Consider the following 19,182-nt stretch of genomic DNA (forward strand, 5'->3'; position numbering starts at 1 on the left):
CTTCTACTGCTTGTTAGATCCTGTTCTGTTTTAACATATTGTGTGTCCTCTCTGGTCATGCTCCCAACCTGCCTCCTACTGGCAGCAATGCTGCAGTCAGTATGTTGTGACACTTTTCATGGATCTGCACAGACCCTTAGTGAAATGCAACAGGGTGCAGTCTTACTTGCCACCAAGAGGAGTGAGCCACCTGTTGCTGCCCCTCTGTCCTTTTCAGGAGCACCTTCTCACTCAGAGTCATCAAGGTAGTAGAGCACCAGGGGTCGGTGTCATAGGAAATGCTAGCCTTGGAGAAGCCACTAAGCACACAGCTGGGCCCCCATTAGAACCTGCTCATCAGGGTACTCAAGACCAATGGACTCCATCTACTCCTACCTTGTGCAGAGTGAATTCTAGGTACACGAGGCACATGGAGTCCAGATCAGTAGGAAGGACTCACTATCTAAGTAGACTGAGTAAAAAGACTATCCAGATCTTTGCCTTGGTTTCTCCAACTCCCCCAGCTATAAAGCCTTTTCCACCCTGATCCCATGGCATCATCAGGATCAGAATCCACAAGATCCCTTCTTGGGATGAGGCCCCTGCTCTCTACCTCTCTCTCTCTAAGTGGGGGCTTGGCTGCTGCAAATCCTAAGAATATCCATTTTCAGCCTTAACCTTTAGCCTCCTTGAGGACAAATCAGGTCTTGTCATCTGTATATACTTAACAACACCCACCTAACACAATGCACACTTTCTAAAGGGTACACAGTAGGTGTCTAATAGATACCTGGAGAATAGCATCATGGGAGCATGAGGTGTACCTACAGCCACAGGCTTGCAGTAAGGTCTGCAGTGGACAGGTCAGACACTGCCCTAGTGGGCAGGGCTCTTTTAGCACTGGACTCTCAGTGAATAATCTCCATGAAGGTTTCCAGAAGCCATACCTATCACTCCAGCGCCCAGTCCATTCCTTTCTGCCCCAGGGGTTCCATAGACACATGATTTCTTCCAAGCCCCTCCTGTACTGAATCTGTAATGAAGAAGAAAAAAGGGAATTGTCAGGCTCTTTGGCAAAAGTCAGCAGAAAGAGGGAATATGAATGCAGCTGCTTTTTACCTCCTAGGACTAATTTAACTTCTGACCTCATTTGGCTGCAGCCAGAAAAAAAAAGAAAGGAAAAAACAATCAACGTCTCTCTTGCTGCCTGCATGGAGTTGGAATAAGAGGAGAAAATTCCCCTTGTTTTGCTCAGCCCTGAGCAAGGGCAGGTGCATCTCCATCATGCTATGTGGCTGCATCCTGGAACCTGGGTGAGCTCAGATTTAACAGTAGGTAAATAGTAGGATCTGCTGCCTCAGGCTTCAGAGGATTTTCTGGGTCCCTAGCTTCCTGCAAGTCCTGGCACAGATAGCATCTCTATCCCATGGACACAGCCTGCATCCCTCCAGTAGCCTGCTAGAAGCTTTGCAGCAGGGGTTTTGTTTGTTTGTTTGTTTGTTTTTGTGAGCAAGGAGCATAAAGGAGACTGATGTGAATAAGACTGGGGTAGCCTGGGAGCTGAGATAGCTAAGGCTAGCGCTCCTTACCCTGCATCATGGCCCTGACCAGACACCCTGGTCTGAGAGCAGATGGCCTGCCATGTCCCTAACTTCCCTTTCTTCCTCATCATCCTCCACTTCAGGTACTCAAGATGCACCTTTGCTCCCTATAATCCAGAAGGTAGGTCTGTGGGGATTTTATAACAACAACAGCAAAGCCTTGAACCCACATTTCAGGGAGCTGGGAGCCCTCAGCCTGAACTGGGAATTAAAAGAGATAGCGCTGAAGCTGGGCTATTGATCTGTGCTAATGCTATCTGAGGAGACAAAGGGGTGAGGGAAGAAGCAAGCTTGTTCACTGATTATAGGTCACAGGAAGCTGAGAAAACCAAGCAGCATATCACCACGCATTGAAGAAACTCATACGTGGAGGCAGAACTCAGAGGCAGGCACCTGCTAACTTGCCTTATGTTCTTCAGTTCTCTGGGGTAAATGTTTCTACAGTCCTGGTCTTGTAGCAGAGGAAACTGAGGATCAGAGAGGTTAAGTGACTTTTCCAAGGCCACAAAGTAAGTGGCAGAGACAGAATTCTAATCCTAGCTCTGACAGTCTCCAAAGCACAGGCTCTTAATTTCAGAATGGGATGTGGGTAAAGGCCCCTTCTTGATGTGACTGTGTCCTTGGCCTCAGATACAATCCTTGAGCCACCTGGCTTAGGCCCATGAGGTAACCAAGAGGGCAGTGCCCTGAAGGAGGAGCACAGTCACCAAGGGCCCAGGACAGGTCTTTTCCTTTGCTTGTCTGCCCCCATCTCTGCAGAGGAAGATGTCCTGGCTGCCAGTGCTTCCCTGGGGCTCCCGGCACAAGCCCAGGCTTCCCACCCTCTCAGTTGCACCCCCAATCCTAGCACATAGGCTGTCATTAGCTGCCAGTACCTGCTGAAGTCCACTGAACAGGGACATGAGAAAAGGTCACCTGGCGGTCCTCAGAGTTTAATGAGCCACCCTCAGTGCCCAACGGATAGTTGGGGGCTCAGTTGGGCATGGGGAGGAAAAGCAGCCAGAGATAGGAATGGGTTGAGCACAGGGCTAAATGAGGCATGCAGATAAACACTCACCCCCTGGCCCGGGGGAGCCACTGGGAGCTAGGTGCATAATAAAAAATGCCAATTTCATTTATCTTCCTGTCTGTGTCCTGCCTGGAGGGAGGATGAACAGATTAAAAAGCACACTACATTTACAGGCTGCTTTAATCTTAGCACTTGTGGCTCAGAATTATAGCCTCCTCTCTCTGGAGGAAGAATTTATAACCAAGTCAAGTTCTTGAGTCCCTGTATAATTGCCCTTTATAACAGTGTCCTATTGGTGATCACATGGGATGTGGCCAGTTTTGCCAGGGCCACATTCAAGGGCAAGACCATGGCTGGGGATAAGAATGGCTAGCTCACATGATTCACTGCTCTGGCTATTGACCATACTCTTGACTTTGGTCAGCTCACTCAGAAAAGGTGCCACTGGGCAAGAAGTGGCCCAGTTTATCTACTGTAAAATAGTGTTTCCTTAAATGTATTCTCCTGAATACTAGCTCCATTGGCTATTAATAGTTCTTTCTAGAAAAAAAAGATTTCAAGGCTAATGATAGATTAAAACCAAGCAGTAGGTGTCTGTTAATACAGCCCTTCTCTGAGTATTTAAACCGCTAATATATACTATGAGTCTCCAGGAAGTGTGGGGTACCTTTTCTCAAATATATTTGGAAACCTGTTTTTATTGAGGATCTCCCAGGCTAGTGCTCCTGAGAGCGTGTTCTGCAAACTGTCAGCTGCTTAGAACAGCAGTGCAAGATGGACCACACAGGACAGGTGGTTGTGACACCTGTCATCCCAGAAAAGGTGTCTGTCCAGACCACTCCCTCATCCCATGCCCACCACATTGATCACAGCTCTTTTCCCAAATCTGGAAGCAGCATCAAAGTCTCATCAACACAGGAATCCAGACAGCATGGCCAAGTGACCAAACCCAGCACATGGATGAAATTTATTTGCTTTCCTGATACTTGTTCTCATTAAAGACAGAGTGCTGCAGGGAGCAGAGGGATCATATATGGCCAGGTGGGATGATGGTATTGGCTATTCCCACTGAGAATTTAGGGAAGAGAGGGTGGGACAGAAGGGCTGGGGTACATTTCCAAAGATGAGAGTCTGGAGCCACTGTGAACAGAATCTCTTGGCCCGGGCGCATCAGGGCAAGCCCTTCCTTGGAGGCATAAATGACCTCTGGCCTCTTTCTCTTCCTCTGGTTGGGAGATGAAGGACTTGGAGCATCTGTCTTGGGCTCACAGGTGGGAATCCCCTGTTGAGAATGGCAGAACCATCTACCACCCAGGATCATCTGATTACCTGAAACAGGAAAGAACTTGATCTTTTCTAAGCCCCTAGATTTTGGAGGGTCTTTGTTACATTAGTTTAGCTTGTATGTCATAAATAAAACCCGTTTCAGGGCAAAACTTCCCCCATGGGTGATCCATTCTACTTCCTTGTGAGGCTAATCCCTCATCTAGCTACATGCTCAACTCTGAGATCACTTCACTGAGAGCAAGGACTCTGGGGGCCTCCATGAGGAGGAAGGTCCTAAGTCAGAACTTTGAATGAATAGAAGGAACTGAGGCTGCCAGTCAAGAGGACCACAGCAGGCCTAAGATGATACTCATGTCAGCTTTGCCAGGTTTGTTGGACATGTGTTATTCTGGCTCCTGTTTAGAGGAGTAAGAACAGGGGTTGGAGCCCCAGAGAGAGATGCCAAGCCAGAAGGCCACTCTTACCTGCTCAGCCCCAATCATGGTGTAGGCATGCTGACTTACAAGCCCATTCTCCATCACTGTGGACTCGCCTGTCAGCTGCAGGGGAGAAAAGCAAAGGGAGCACTCAGCACTCACAGACACTGACTGAGGCAGTGGGGCTCCAGGCCCACTGCGATGGGGCATATGTGCTGAAACTCTTCTAGAGAGGCTGAGGTGGAGGCTGTGGGGTGGGTGAGGCTCCAGGTATTTCTGGCCCCAGGAGACACCCACTTCCCATGATTGATGGAAGCCACAGAGTCATGAGGACTTGGGCTGCTTGCCCCATCTACCACTCATCATTAGCAGACACAGCATAAAACATGTCTTCTGGGGCCTTTCTGGGATCAGGGAATCCCCTACTGCTCTAAGCCGAGGCATGAGGGTTTAAAAGGCACCTTCAGTTTCTGGTGGCATTTCAGATTAGGAAGGTGTGACTTGACCAAGCATTTAAAGTATATAGGAAGTACCCCCTGAATAGGGAGCCAGATGTCTTAGAACAGACACAAATAATTTAGGGTTCATGCAAGCTATTCAAAATGAGACATACCACCCTTAGGGCCTATGAGAATCAGGGCTGTTTGTAAAGTGAAGGAAAACACAAAAAACTTCCCATAGCAGCAGAAGCTGTAGCTGCCTTTCCAGTCACAAAGCCCCTGGGAACCCTGGTCAGGAAGAAGCAGTAGGAAAGGGCTTTGGTCAGCAGCATTTGAACTCTGTTCAGCATTTTCTGGCTGTGTGACAGTGAGTCTTTATTTAGCCTCGGATCCTGTTTCCTCTTCTGAATAGTGAATTCTGCACTCCCAGGCTTGGAGGGAGGGCTGCTGTAGGACTGAATGAGCTGACCTTGGAGCAACTCACCATCAGCACTCTATAGTTACTGCTTGCCTTTCCCCTCCATAGCTATGGGTCCTGGCTGGACACCCCCTGAGCAAGAGGAGGGTCAAAAAGTGCAATGGGACTCCTCATCTACTCACTCCTTTTGGGGTGGCACAGGTCATCAGGGAACCTCTCTTGGCTGCTGTCTTCACTGCCATCAGCAGTTCGGAAGGAGAGGCGTGCAGGCTGATGCTGGAGACCACTCCTCCCGTGAGGTCCACCAGGGCATCAGGGAGGTAGCCATAGTGCAGGTGAGAATAGGATCCACGCAGCCTGGGGTGAGGAAAAGAGTCATATTAGCCCTTGGGGTGCCTTTGGGGAGACAACCTGGGAAGAGGGAGTGCACATTGCCTCTCTTCCTCTCCCCAGGTGAGGCAGTGCTTCATTCACTCTGGTCCACGGCCACCCAGGAGGAGAGAAGACACCATGAGCCCTTAGTAAACGTTAGGTGTTAGGTGTTGTTTCAAAGAGTCTCCTGCTCCTAGTTTGGTCTGAGAGTGCAGTAAGGACTGATGGTGTCCCAGTGCCATGTTAGCTATGTGCTCAAAAATGAGCAGGACCTCGTCCCTGACCTCAAAGAGCTCACAGTCAACTCTGAGGCCAGCTTGGCCACATCAGCCTCTGTTCTCACTCTGAGTGAACCCTGATCCAGAGCTCCAGTCCCCAGATCACCCCTATCCTCTGAATCAGGTGGGAGATAAGGTATCTTTATCTTCACTCAAGGTACCAGAGGAAGGGATAAGCCTGACACACGCACCCTCAGACCTGTTCTCCAGAGCCCCTTGTAGTTCTCATGGACTTCTGTTTTCACATCTGTTCCCCAGAAATGTCCTGTCCGGTTTTCCTCCTGATTCTGCCTCCAATCTCGGCAGCCTATCCAGTCCTGGCTCCCCTCTTATGAGCTCTCAATCCTTGAGCAGAGGCCTGAGCTTTTCTTAGGCTCCCTTTGCCCACTTGGGGAACAGACATTAACACACCTGCCTCGGTGGGATGTATAGGGCTCCTGAGTGAATATGCATGTTGCACACAGAAGAGCCCCTGGCTCTGACAGCATTGTGAGGCCCAGCACGGTGGCTTCCCTCCAGACCTGTTTACCCTTCACCAGTGTGTGGGCATCAGGACCTGCTCTCCTTATACAAGGTTATAAAGTTCTTTGCTTTCCTCAGGTGTCTATTAGCTATGAAAACAAGTGAATCACTGTAGAACAGTGCAGGTAGACTGAGCCCATCCTGGGGGTCCAGGGAAGGCTTCTGGAAGGGGTATATTCTGAGCCAAGGTTCAGCTGGGCAAGGAGAGTGGCAGGAAGGCTCCCAGAGCCTAAACAGCATGGTGGAGCTGGACAGTGAGGAGGCCAGAGAGGCCTGTATCCCCTAGTAGAGAGAGTGGTTTCATCAGTTACAGTGACACCGCTGAAGCCAGGAGCAGATAGGGTTACATTTGCTTTGGGAGCTACAGTTCCTCTCAGAGGGGTGAACTGTGACCTCTAGTGGATTCCTGAAATATAGCCAGAGCAAATCCCAAAGGACAGGGAATGGAGGCCCAGTGGGCAGCAGACCCTGGGGCTGCTTCTTGGCTTTAAAGTTGCCCCATGGGTGCTGCTATCTCCAACAAGCAAACAGAAGTAGAGCCCTTCATAGGTGGTGGGCAGTGGGGGTACCTCTGCTGTGTTTTTTTGGTTTTTTAGTACTGCAAAATCAAATAGGGGTCAGGGACTTGGGCCCATCCTCACTGCTGCCTCTGATGGGGTCTTGGGCCTTGGACAAGACCCTTTCTTTCCCTGTCTTTGGCCTTTTCATTGTAAATGGAGGGATAGACTGGATCACTCTGGAGCCCTTAGATACTACTTTCTCACCTTTTCACCTGCATCATTCTCTCCTCCTGGAGACTACCCAGAATTCCAGCAAATTCACTTTAGCAAATACATATCAAGCAGCCACAGTGAGCAGGATACTCACTAATACTCCTAAGTATTAATGCCTGGGGTGGCTTCAAGAGCCTGTGATCACAGAAAGCTAAGGACCCACAGAACAAAGGGGCAATTCTATAAGAACTGCCATGTGACAGATTTATCTAGCTTGTTTAAAACTGTGTGGTCTTATCCTCTGCTCTCCTTCTTTCTGACCCCAAGTTCTGACTGGTATTGGATTCTGATCTCTGGAGTGTTCACTTAGTCAACCACCCAGCCTCCCTTTGATCAGAATTATGCCCCACTGGGTCTGAATGTTCAACTTTTGACATCACACGTATTTTTGCTGAGGACCCTGGAAGTTCACATGCACCAGGATTTTGGACCCCATCCCAGAGCTCCACCACTTTCTCCCTGCAACAGCCCTTCCTGCTGATCTTCTCTGACTTCAACCAGAGTTGTGGGAAACAGCTGGGGGCTCTGTCCTCTCTTCACTGTCTCATAGACGCCTATCTCAGCGGCTCTGGTCCTTCTCTGAGGTCTCACACTGACATGGTTCTGTAGTCACTACAGATACCCCACAGAACAGGAAGTGCTTCCTGTCTTACCACCCCTTCTACAGCCAGCAGCCCCCTTCTGGCTGTGGGTTCCAGAACCTTCTCTCACTATCTATAATGCCTGTAAAACCTGTCCCAGCAGCTGCTGGGTGTTTTGACAGGGAGCTCTCTCTCTACTATAAAACATGAGCTTACAGATCCGGCTGATGCTTCAGGAAAACAACAACTATTCTTAGCCCCCTTGGCTGATAGGAAATAGAAAGGAGAAGAGAGAGAGAGAGAGGGAGAGAGAGAGAGAGAGAGAACTATGTTCACCAGTGCTGTCACTATGCCTTGTCACGAACCCAGGAATTCTGAGCGAACCTTCCTTATTCCTCTGCTTCAGCCTCATTTCAGGGAAATGTCTGTCTGCCTGTGATGCTATGAAAGAGGGAGGAATCCAGATGTCTAAGCCCAAGGCAGACAGGATGCCGAAGTGGTGTAATTCTTACCTGCGGAAATTCTACACAGAATGATAGGTAGCCTGCCAGATCTTGTCCCCAAGATCCATTTTATGACTTCTAGAGGAAAAAAAAAAAAAAATCCCTAAACCTGGATTTCTTTCCCTCACATTTAACTGACTTGGCCAATTCATTTCCAGACTCCCCAGTTGCAAGAATAATTGAAAATTTTCATTCGGTGGCTGCCTGCGTCCTTGGAGGGAAAAAGGCCTCTGCATATGGACAGATGGGCTCTCCACATTTGTATGGGGTTCCCGTGTGCCAAGCATCAAGTTCCAAAGGAAGCAGAAGCCAAACCTCTTTCTGCAGGAATAACAGTATCAAGGGCTGATGGAAGAGTATGTGATGAGGAAAAACAGTTCTCAGGCCTGACCTGGGCTTGAATCCTATGTAGCCTTGGGCAAATCATTTCACTTCTCTGAGCCTCAATGTCCTCATCCTTCAGAGAAGAAGAGGGGCTCAATGCTCATGGAGGTATCTTCTAGCTCTAAAATTCTGCAACTCTATTTTGTTTGCTCCCGCATTCTATAACTTTCTTTTTTTGGATGTGGGGGGTGGGGTGGGGGAAGCTTTTAAATAGCTTTAATAATTTGAAACATTTCCTCCTCTACTAGGTTTCTTTAGGCGGTGGAATGTGGATTCTGGGGTCCACTTTCCCATTTCTTCTCAAGCCAAATGATTGCTTTAGGTCAGCTGTTAACAAAGTGGGGTCAAAGTCTTCATTTCATTCCATAAGCTTTCTAATTCTCCCAGTGAACTGCCAGGCTACCTCCTTTTACATAAGGAAGAAAAAAAAAAAAAAAAACAGAGGCCCTGAAATGATGAGGGTGGATCCATACTGGAAAGATAATGGCAGTGTTTATGTAAGTAGCTTAGAAGTGAATTAACCTCCCCAGACATGTGCACTGGTTCAACAGCCCTGGCTGTTATCTGGGTTTCAATTCTCCAACGTTAATGAACAGCTCTTCCTGAAGCTGGAAATGAGCAACAAACTTAGTTTTTTACAAGTTGTCTCAGAAGAATGTACACAAAGAGGTCTTATGGCACCTCTCCCTTTAGATTGTGACTTCCAGAAGGACAGGGACTGGTAGATTGTTGTTTTGTTACCACCCCATAGAGTTCAGGACTGGACCCGGCCAGGGCTATAGTCCTGCTAACTGGAGTCCTGCTATGGAGCCCCCTTAGGGCTACACCTGCTGTCATTGCTACCCAGAAGCTCAGCTTCCCATGTGGGACATGAAGAAATTTCTGACCCTTTGACCCTTTCTCCTGCTCATTTTCTCCCCAAAGGTGTGGTCATCTGTGTGGGATATGATGACTCCTTGCTCTAATGTGACTTTCTCTGTATCTCTGCCCACACAGCCCTTCTGTGGGGAACAGCTCCTTCCACAGATCCTGCTCACAGGGATTTATAGCCACTTGGCCCTAGTCATGGCTGAGTGGGTCAAAGGAGACCCTACACCAGCTTGGCCAGGTGGACTCTTACTCTGTGGAACTGGAATCAGATAAGAAGCAAGAGATGTGTTAGAACCAGCAAATGCTGAAGCCAGAAGGAGGCAGAGGCCAAGCTGTGTAATGAGGAATCACAAAGGAGTGAGTTTCCTGAGGAAGGAGAAACCAGGCAAAGAGAGAAGATGGGGAGTCAGAGCAAGCTGCCAGGCAGGTTAGGAACAGGTGTACAGAAGCTGGCCCTGCCAGGGAGGTCATAAAACCAGCCAGAGCTTTCTCCAGGCCCTGAGGTTGGACCTTATTAGAACTCTTATCTTGGAATTCTGTGAGATTTCATCAACCAATTCCCTATGTGCATCTTTCCCCTTCCCTAAAATATCACTGAAAAGGCCTATTTATTTTTCTTTTATTCTGTTTACTTATCTCTCTTTCCCTTCTTTCCGTTCTTTTCCTACCTTCCTTCTTCCTTCTTTCCTTCCTCTCTCTCTCCCTTCCCTCCTTTCCTTCCTCCCATCCTCCCTTTTTTTCCTTTCTTCCTTTTACTCTTATTCTCTTTCCCATTCACTGACAAACAACTATTTCAGGATGGTTAATGCGCACCTTTTTGTTTGTACAGGTTCTTATAAAATGTGTATTGCTGTGGTCATAGTTTCCATTTCCATAAATAGCTTTGTGTTTTATTGCTCAGTTTTCTTGCCCTATTTTCTCAGTACCCAGCCTCCAGGGACCATCCTATGTGTAGATTGGCTTCTGACTGCTGTGTGGCTTTGCATAGAGTGAATCTGTCCCACTGTGCCTGTGCACTCTGGTGGATGAACACTCCAGGCCACCCCCACAGCACTTCCAGGAACAGTCTCAGGCCTGTCCTCCTAGGGCCTCTTTAGGAATGTTCTTACTGGGTGTGAGACTTACATGCAATTAATCTAAGGGTAGTCAAGTGGCCCTTCAGAAGGCTGCCTTCTGGTACTCCCTCCAGGGTTGTTTAAGAAGTCCCGGATCCCCACATCCTGGCAAACAGGATGTCATTATCCAGCTTCTAATTTTTGTAGTCTGAGAGGAATAGAAGACACCTTATTAATCTTTTTATTTTTCTGATTGCGGAAAGTCTGAGCATCTCTTCACCTGTGAGGGTCTTTATACCAGCACCCTCTTCCACATATGCCCTTGGGCACATACAGCGCCTTTGCACACATCGCAGCCTGAGGATGTCTAACTCAGTGCCAAACATGGTGCCTGGCCTACACTTAAATGCTTACTAAACACCTGTTCAACAAAATAACCACCAAAAACCTAAGTAAGACAGGGGCGCTGGGAAGCTTTCAAATCCTTGAGCCTCTCCCACCAGAAAGGTGGGCCCTTTCATGGCGTGTTGACAGTATTAGAAGGAGCAAGTCTCTCCTTCCCCACAGCTACACACAAATGCAACGTCACTGAAGCCACATGAGACACTCAATTACCTAGACCTCACATTGAAGCATCCCACAGATGCCTTTGCTTGACCCACTCTTATTGGGTATGAGTGCCTGGGGCTACCTCCACCCAAGAGTCTCCCCTTACTCTGTGGAATCCTACCCATCCTCCAGTCTCACTCAGATGCCACCTCCTCTGACAACCTCAGCCTGACTCTCTGTGAGTCAGGAAGTCAGGATTATTTCCTTCCCTGCCCTCTCATCAGACTTTGATATTATAGAGTCGGCTCTCCACATCCACAGACTCTGTCTACAATTCAACCAAATGCAGATCAAAAACACTGGGGAAAAAGTTGCACCTGTACTGAGCATACGCAGACATTCCTCTTATCATCATTCCCTAAACAATTCAGTATAGCAATGACTTGTGTAGCATTTACGTTGTATTATGTGTTATATGTAATGTAGAGATGATTTAGCATATACAGGAGGATAGTATAATTTGGATACAAGTATGATGCCATTTTACATAAGGATCACAAGCATCCATGGATGCTGACATTCATGGGAGGGTCCTGGAACCACTCTCCTTCAGAGGCTGAGGATGACTGGATTTCATTTGGACTAGTCTAGCAAACCTATTCTCTGTTCATAGCTCCCCTGCCCATATCTTGCTATGTGCTGCTCAGTTGCTCCTCATGGCCTTGGCATTGATAATTGCACATGGCAATTGTTTATAGAGGATGCCCAACCAGGTGGCAAGGACTTTAAAGCTCACATTCAAAGGGACATTGCTTGCATTCAGAGGAAATATTGAGAGCCACAGGGTCAGCTGGTGGGAGCATTGTGAGGGCAAGACACTGGGCAGGCACGACCAGCTGTCAAAACTGGGCAGAGACGTGAAGCACACTTACTTGGCATAGGCTTTCTCCAGCAGGCAGGGCCAGAACTCCTTCTTGTTTCGAGGACACACAAAAAGCAGGGAGTCCTTGCCATTGACAGGTAGGCGGTCATCCACCACCACTTCCACCCACTGGCCACACTGCCAGAACTGAAAGAGAGCCAAGCATATACCTTAGTAGAGCTGGGGAAGGAACCCTTCAATGTAAGCTAAAAGATCTTCACATTTGCAACATGACCTCAAGGACGCAACAACAGACTCAATCCAGAATGAAATCCCAACCCAAGTTGCTAGGCAGGGCACAGGTGTGCCATCCTCCACTGGCAGATGGAGAAAAATAGTCACAGAGCAAGAAAATGAGGCAGTTAGCAAAAAGAAATATGGGGGCGGGGAGAAGGAGACTTGGGTTGTAGTTTGACTTTGCTGACTTTTCTATTAACTGGGGCCTTGCTTTGGCAAGTCCTTGGTAAACTTCAAAGACATGTATGAGACTCTTCAGGTACTTCTTATGCACAGAAGGCAGCAGGGGGAGCATATGCCAAATAACCAAGATGAGTGGCACATACAGAGTTAGATCTGGGAACTGAGGGCTGGAGGGAGGAAGCAGACTGAGAATGCATTCCAGACTGCAAGGACTACAGGGACAAAGGCCTGGAGGTAGGGTGATACAGATGACTTAGGAGGGTTGAGCAGGGACAACCTCACTCTGTCCCTCCTGTCCTCACATCACGCTGGCCCTGCCATTACAGCAGAAAAATGAAACTGGCTGGCTTTGCTACTACTAAGAGTGCAAATATGCCAGATGTTCCTCTCCAAAACAGACTGCTTTCATCTTTAGCATTCAACTCTAAATGGTTCACCCAGGGACACAGACAAATGAGGAACATTCATTTCAAAGCCAGCTTTCTGAGTTTCTTCACTGGACTCTCCTGTGCTGGATGAGCAGTAGGACTTCTGGCTTCTGGCCTGCATCTGGAGGAAGGCAAATCTTCACCAGGTGGGCTCTGCTAAAGCTGGGAGGATGTGAGTTCTCATTTACATGGCTCTCTCCACAGCTGGATGTCCAGATGTTGGGCTGTCACATACAGCTGAGGATGCAATTTAAGAGCAGAGATGGAGACTGAGACAGACTTGTCAGTTGAGACAAAGCAAAGATGTTTTCATGCTCATTAATGAGCCAGTACACTACAGCTCAGGTTCAGGCACAGCTGTGGACTTGTGTTTTTCTTGCCATGAACAGTAAGATGTGTAGGTGGTGATGCTGAGGATCCTCCAAGGAAAGTCCCTCCAGAAGAGGGGACTGGAAGGCCATATGGATTTTGTGCTTAATTGGGTAGCAACATTCTATTCTGTGGAACTCTGCCTGAATTCTAGTTTTGCTTCAGATGTTGGGCAAGACATTTACTTCACTGTGACTCAGTTTCCTTATCTGTCATATGATGGTAAGATTAAGAGCTGCCTCAGCAGTGTGCCTGAGATCAGATGTGGCTATGAAAGGGAGAGTGCTGCCTCAAGGGAGCTTCTCTGGCTACTTCCATCTTAGAAATCACCCCCACCTCCATCTTCCTTCACCAGTAAGGGTGACCAAACTTGCTTTCCCTATACAAAGAGAAGATCAGATAAGGTTACTGCTACCAGGGAGGATGCAAGCGGCCTGACTGGTGATCAGGAATGAGGCTATGAACCACATTTCCAAGCTCATGCTCTGAGTGAGGAAGGCTGGCATCTGGCCAATGTCTGTATGCATCAAGAACAATGTGGGTGCCATTTTGTTAATTTCTAAGTGCCTGACAGGGAAACCAGAAGCATTTGAGGTGCCCCAGGCATGGCGTGCTTTCCAGAAACAGTGCCCAAGCTCACAGCAGTGAGACAAGACCTACAGAGGTCAGCACCGCAGCTGTTTCTGGGAAACTGTATGACTTTTATTGTCACCCAGAAGAACAGAGTGTGTCCTGCCTGAGTTTCTGTTGTCTTGACCACCTAAGTCACTCTTACTAATGCTGGCAACTCCATGGTGAGCCCAGGCACAGCTCAGTCCTGGAGGCTCTAGAGCAATCCTTGGTGTGTTTGTTGGACCAGCAGAGGTATAATATCACCAGATGCCTGTCAGAAGCACATAGTTGGATTTCAGGAGAGGAGAACAGGGCAACAGAGGAGACCCAGCAATGAGAGGAAGGGAACTTAGCAGAGCAGAAGGAGGCTGGTCTTGAGACTGAAAGGCCTGCTGAATTCTAGGCAAGATTATTTTTTAAAAGGCACACATCTGAACATATTGTAGAGAAATTTCCCAAGTCTAGGAAGAGAGAGAGAGAACCTCATAGAGATGTGCAATTTGAAGGTTCAGACTGCATACAAAGTCAGGAGAATAGATAAACGCTGAATTTTTTTCTGCAACACTGAAAGCAACAAAACAATTTGACAATAGGAGTTGTGAGAAAAGGAATGTGACACAGGAATCCTACATCTAACCAAAATGTCATTCTTAAATGAGAGTAAATGAAAAACTCTCATATACTCTGAAGGAAATTAGGTAAGGACCTACTTCTGTCTAATGGAGTTAAATTAGAACAAAATCTCCAGGTCAGGAATAAGGAAGGGTGAGAAACAGCGGCAAACAATGAGTTTTAAATATTCTTTTTACAAGAAACATACCTGTGACAGTGAAAAGGAAAATGACAATAGGGATAAGCAAAGATGCAAGAGGGTATGTAGGCAACAGGAAGCTGGAGTGGCAATATGGTTAACAGATAAAGAGGAATACATGGCTGAGATCATTAAATCATTAACTATAACAAACAGGGATATTATACCAGGTGGGTTTTTATTTTTTTGGTGGTACTGGGGTTTGAACTCAGGGCCCACACTTGCTGGGCAGGTGCTCAGTTGAGCTGTGCCACCAGTTTTAACAAGAAGATAGCAAGATCACAAAAAATTTGCTACTACAGAATACAAACAGGAAAGCACCCAGAACCAGACCATCCAAAAGAGGTCAATTGCTATTTTAGACTTTGATAAACTAAGCAGACAAATTCAGTCAAGTTAAAACAGACAATTGCAGATCATATAATCTGTACACTAAAATGCTTGATTCCATAAGTAAAACACATGACCTTTGGGTAATATCTACTCTTCTGTGTCCATGAATCATTAACAAACAATTGGCCATAAATAAAACTACTTTAATTGTCTCCCCAAATGCAGACATTTTATAAATGTAAATTTTATAAATCTGGTCATAATTTAATAAAACTAAAACTCAGCAACCCAGTGATACTCCCTGTAAAGCACAATCACTTGAAAATTAAATAATCCCTATGTACATATGAAAGAACAAATCAAAACTAAATATATATATTGTCTTAAAATTAATAAAAGTAAGATATTTCAAATCAAAATTTATAGATATAGATAAGATCTCAGAGAAAAATTTATAGTCTTAAAGCTTTTGTTATTTAAAAAAACTAATAATGATAATTGTGTACTTTCAAAAGAAAAAAAAAGTAAAACTAGGCAAGAGATAGTAAAAGAGAATTAATAAATATAAAATTATAGTTCATTATATAGTAAACAATAACTTAAAAAAAGAATAAGATGAATAATGAAAGCCAAAAGTTGATTTGTTTTAAAAAATACAACAGGGTAATTGGATTAAGAAAATCTGGATTACAGGGAAAGAAGAAAAAGAAAAATATAGTTCTGGGATTAAGAAAGTAGATCTAGCCACAGACTACAAGAGATTAAATGAATTATCAGAGAATCATATTAGCAGCTCTAAGGTAAAACATTTGGAAATGCAAAAAAAATAGTTAATTTTTCCAGTAAAGTGTAAATTTCAAGAATTAACTCTAGCAGAAATGAGACCCCACCAATTTAATAGCAACTGAATTCATTGAAAGAGTTAAAGAAATCACATTGCTGCTGGCTCACACCTGTAATCCTAGCTACATGGGAGGCTGAGATCAGGAGAATCACAGTTTGAGGCCAGCCTGGAAAGCAGTTCAGGAAACCCCATCTCCAAAATAAGCAGAGCAAAATGGACTGGAGGTGTGGGTCAGGCAGTAGAGTGCCTGCTTTGTAAGGGTGAAGCCCTGAGTTCAAACCCCAGTCCCACACACTAAAAAGAAAAAAAGAAATCACATTTAAAAGGGAGGCAGGGCCAAGTAGTTTAACTATTATCTGATTTTCTTACTTTCTTTCTTTTTTATCTGTTTTTCTTTAACTCTGATTATCAAAGAGAGTCAGTGATTAGCAAATATTATTCAAATTATATCAAATTTTAAAAATATGCAATCAGTTCATTAAAAAAGCTAGCATAACTCAAGCATGATAAAAAAAATAACACAAGCTAGAAACTAATTTTATAAGAAATTAGGTACAAAAATTCTAATAAAAGTTTTAGCAAATTGAATCTGACAGCATATCAGAAAAGTATATAACTAAAATCAAAAGGAAGCAGAATTTCAACTCTTGTCACTCTGACTCAAATGTGTAAGTTTCTAACTAATGTGTCAAGCAAAAGAGCAAAATAAGTTCGATGGATATTAAAAAGAGACAAAATTACCTCTAATGCAGATAATTTTATTAGGTAACTAAAACAGTCCAGATTCTAATAAAGAAAAAATAAGAACTCATAAAAGAATTTTGTAAAGTGGAAGATACAGTTTAATATATAACCAACTATAGCTTTTCTCTTTTCCAGTGACATGTATTTGGAAATGAAGAGAAAACCCCAAAACACTTCATTCACATTAGCTTAAAAGATGTAAAGTATTTGGGAATAAATTTACCAAGAGGAGTATAGCACCAATATGAAAACATAGCTATAACATTTTATTGAAGGTCATAAAATTGGTTCTGAATAAATAGAAAGATATATCATGTTTCTGGAAAGGAATAATTAAAACAATAAAAATGTAATTTTTCCAAATTAATACATAAATTTAATGCTGCTCCATTCTACATCACGGCAGCTTTTCTTTTTAATTAGACAAAATGATTTTAAAACTCCCATGGAAGAATAAATGTGAAAGAATTACCAAGATATTTTTGAGAAAAGAATAATGAAGGAGAACTAGTTCTCCCACATGTTGCAATTTCCTAGAACACTCCTGTAATCAAAACAACATGACACAGCACAGCCATAGAAAGAGACGAGAACTCAGCGATAGTCACAGGGTTCTAGGTTAATGACTCTTCATTGTTCCCACCATTTCTTTTTATTTCCATCAAACCATTTTAACTCTCATCTTCCCTGTGGGTGGTCAGGTCATAAGCAGGAATCCTTTTGGAGGTAGGCAGGGTAAGTAAAACAAGAGGGCCACTCCCACCTCAGGCTCCCAGGCCATGAGGGTATTCAAGACCCCTGCCTCCTTTCGGAGTCACAGAGCACCCCATCACATAAGGAGCACACCAGTGGTGCACATACCCGGAACCGAAAAATCCCTGCGTACTGGTGGGAAAAGCTTTGGTCCATCAGGATCTTCTGCAGACTCTGAGGGTTCTGGGTCAAGGAGCCCAGTGCTGCCAGGAACCAGCAATCTCCTGGGAAAGGATAAAGCCGTAAGACACTGGCTGAACACACCTGGAAGACCCACCCCTTGATTTCAAAGGTCCTGGCCACCAGAGTTGGCACACCTCCTTCTGAATACAAGTTGAATATTTATCTGAAATGCTTGAGACCAGAAGGTTTTGGATTTTGGAATATTTGCATATGCAAAACAAGTTATCATGGGGATTAGACCCAAGTCTAAATATGAAATTCAATTTGTGTTATATACCTTATACACACAGCCTGAAGGGAATTTTAAACAATATTTTAGTGGGACTGGGCTATAGTTTAGTGGTAGAGCACCTGCTTAGCATACATGAGGCCCTTGGCACCCAGAGCCCAGCCTCAGGCTCCCTAGAACAACAAAAGAGAGGGAGAGAGAGAGGTGAGTACGTTGGGCTGAAATACCAGCTACTCTACAGATGGAGGCAAGAGAATCATGAATTCAAGACCAGTCCAGGCAAAGTTAGTAAGATCCTATCTCAAAACCAAAATAAAAACAAAAGGACTGGGAATGTGGCTCAAGTGGTAGAATGCTTGCCTAGCATGTACAAGGCCTTGGATTCCCTCCCCAAAAGTGAACCTGAACCAAAAAACAAAAAATTAGTGCTGATGGTATGCTGGGGTGATGGTATGGTAAAAGAGGACAGTGGAGCCACAGCCAGGCTTTGGCAAGTTGGGGGTCTTGATTCTCTTTTTGTCAGAGGTGAGGTGCTCAGAGGTGAGGTGCTCAGAGCTAAAGTCACAACAAATTTTGCTGCTGGCATAGGTGACAGTTAATGGTTGCTTATACATTTGCAGAAAGTAAACCGTATTTTCCTTTGCTAATTATTTGTTCAGCTCCTACCCATGCAGAGGCCTCTCTAACTATGCAGGGGTTCTCTCCCCTTCCTCTTAAAGGATTCATGGCCTTGACTTTCTCTTTGGGTATCATTGTGAGTGTTTTTGAATATGCTTTCCTCCTCCCCAGTCTCCTTCCTTTACTTTGGCACAACTAATTCTTTGAATGCTATTTTATGGCAGGTACCATATACTTAGTGCAGAAGCCACAAAGACACCCTCAGACAGGTCCTTTCTCCAGTCAGGTAAAACCCTAAAAGGAGGATTATGGGATGGTGGTCAGGTAGGCTTTTTATCAGTTGGTCTAAGAAACAGTGATTCCCCAGGGAAGTCCAAGTCTAAGGGCTGGGAGGGAAGATGTTGAGTTCTTTTTCTTTTGTTTCTGGCAGCACTGGGATTTGAACTCAGGGCCTTATGCTTGCTAAGCAGGGGCTCTACCACTTGAACCACTCTGCCAGCCCAGATGTTAAGTTTTTACCTGCTTCTCCTTGTTGGATGTCAAATCTACTTGTACCTTCCAAGATGAAGTGAGGGGAAGAGCTGGTAGATTTTAGTAAATCCTTGGGAAAAAGAGGAAAAAAATGAGCATCTTTTATTCCTTTATATCCCAGTGTGGTACCAACAACATCATTCACTAATCTTTGAGGGATAAATGTTAATTCTTTTTTCTTTTTTTTCTTTGTGGAACTGAGGATTGAACTCAGGGTTTCATACTTGCAAAGCAAGCACTCTAACATGAGTAAGCCACACCTCTAGTCCATTTTGCTCTGATCACTTTGGAGATGGGGTCTCATGAACTATTTGCCCAGACTAGCCTCAAACTGCAATCCTCCCGATC

At 45.3% G+C, this 19,182-nt stretch overlaps 1 protein-coding gene across 1 annotated transcript in view; it reads right to left on the reverse strand.

The window, feature by feature from the left end:
• Positions 1 to 19,182, reverse strand: part of Capn13 (calpain 13) — an 84,094-nt gene that overhangs the window by 33,619 nt on the left and 31,293 nt on the right. Inside the window, exons 3-8 of the mRNA XM_074049442.1 lie at positions 18,823 to 18,904; positions 17,382 to 17,497; positions 11,970 to 12,106; positions 5,333 to 5,507; positions 4,341 to 4,415; positions 927 to 1,012 (exon numbers count right to left, since the gene is read on the reverse strand). Coding sequence (XP_073905543.1) covers positions 927 to 1,012; positions 4,341 to 4,415; positions 5,333 to 5,507; positions 11,970 to 12,106; positions 17,382 to 17,497; positions 18,823 to 18,904 — 671 coding nt within the window. The remainder of the gene's footprint in view (positions 1 to 926; positions 1,013 to 4,340; positions 4,416 to 5,332; positions 5,508 to 11,969; positions 12,107 to 17,381; positions 17,498 to 18,822; positions 18,905 to 19,182) is intronic.

The sequence above is a fragment of the Castor canadensis genome, chromosome 12 (genome assembly GCF_047511655.1).
Source record: "Castor canadensis chromosome 12, mCasCan1.hap1v2, whole genome shotgun sequence".
Lineage (NCBI taxonomy): Eukaryota > Metazoa > Chordata > Mammalia > Rodentia > Castoridae > Castor > Castor canadensis.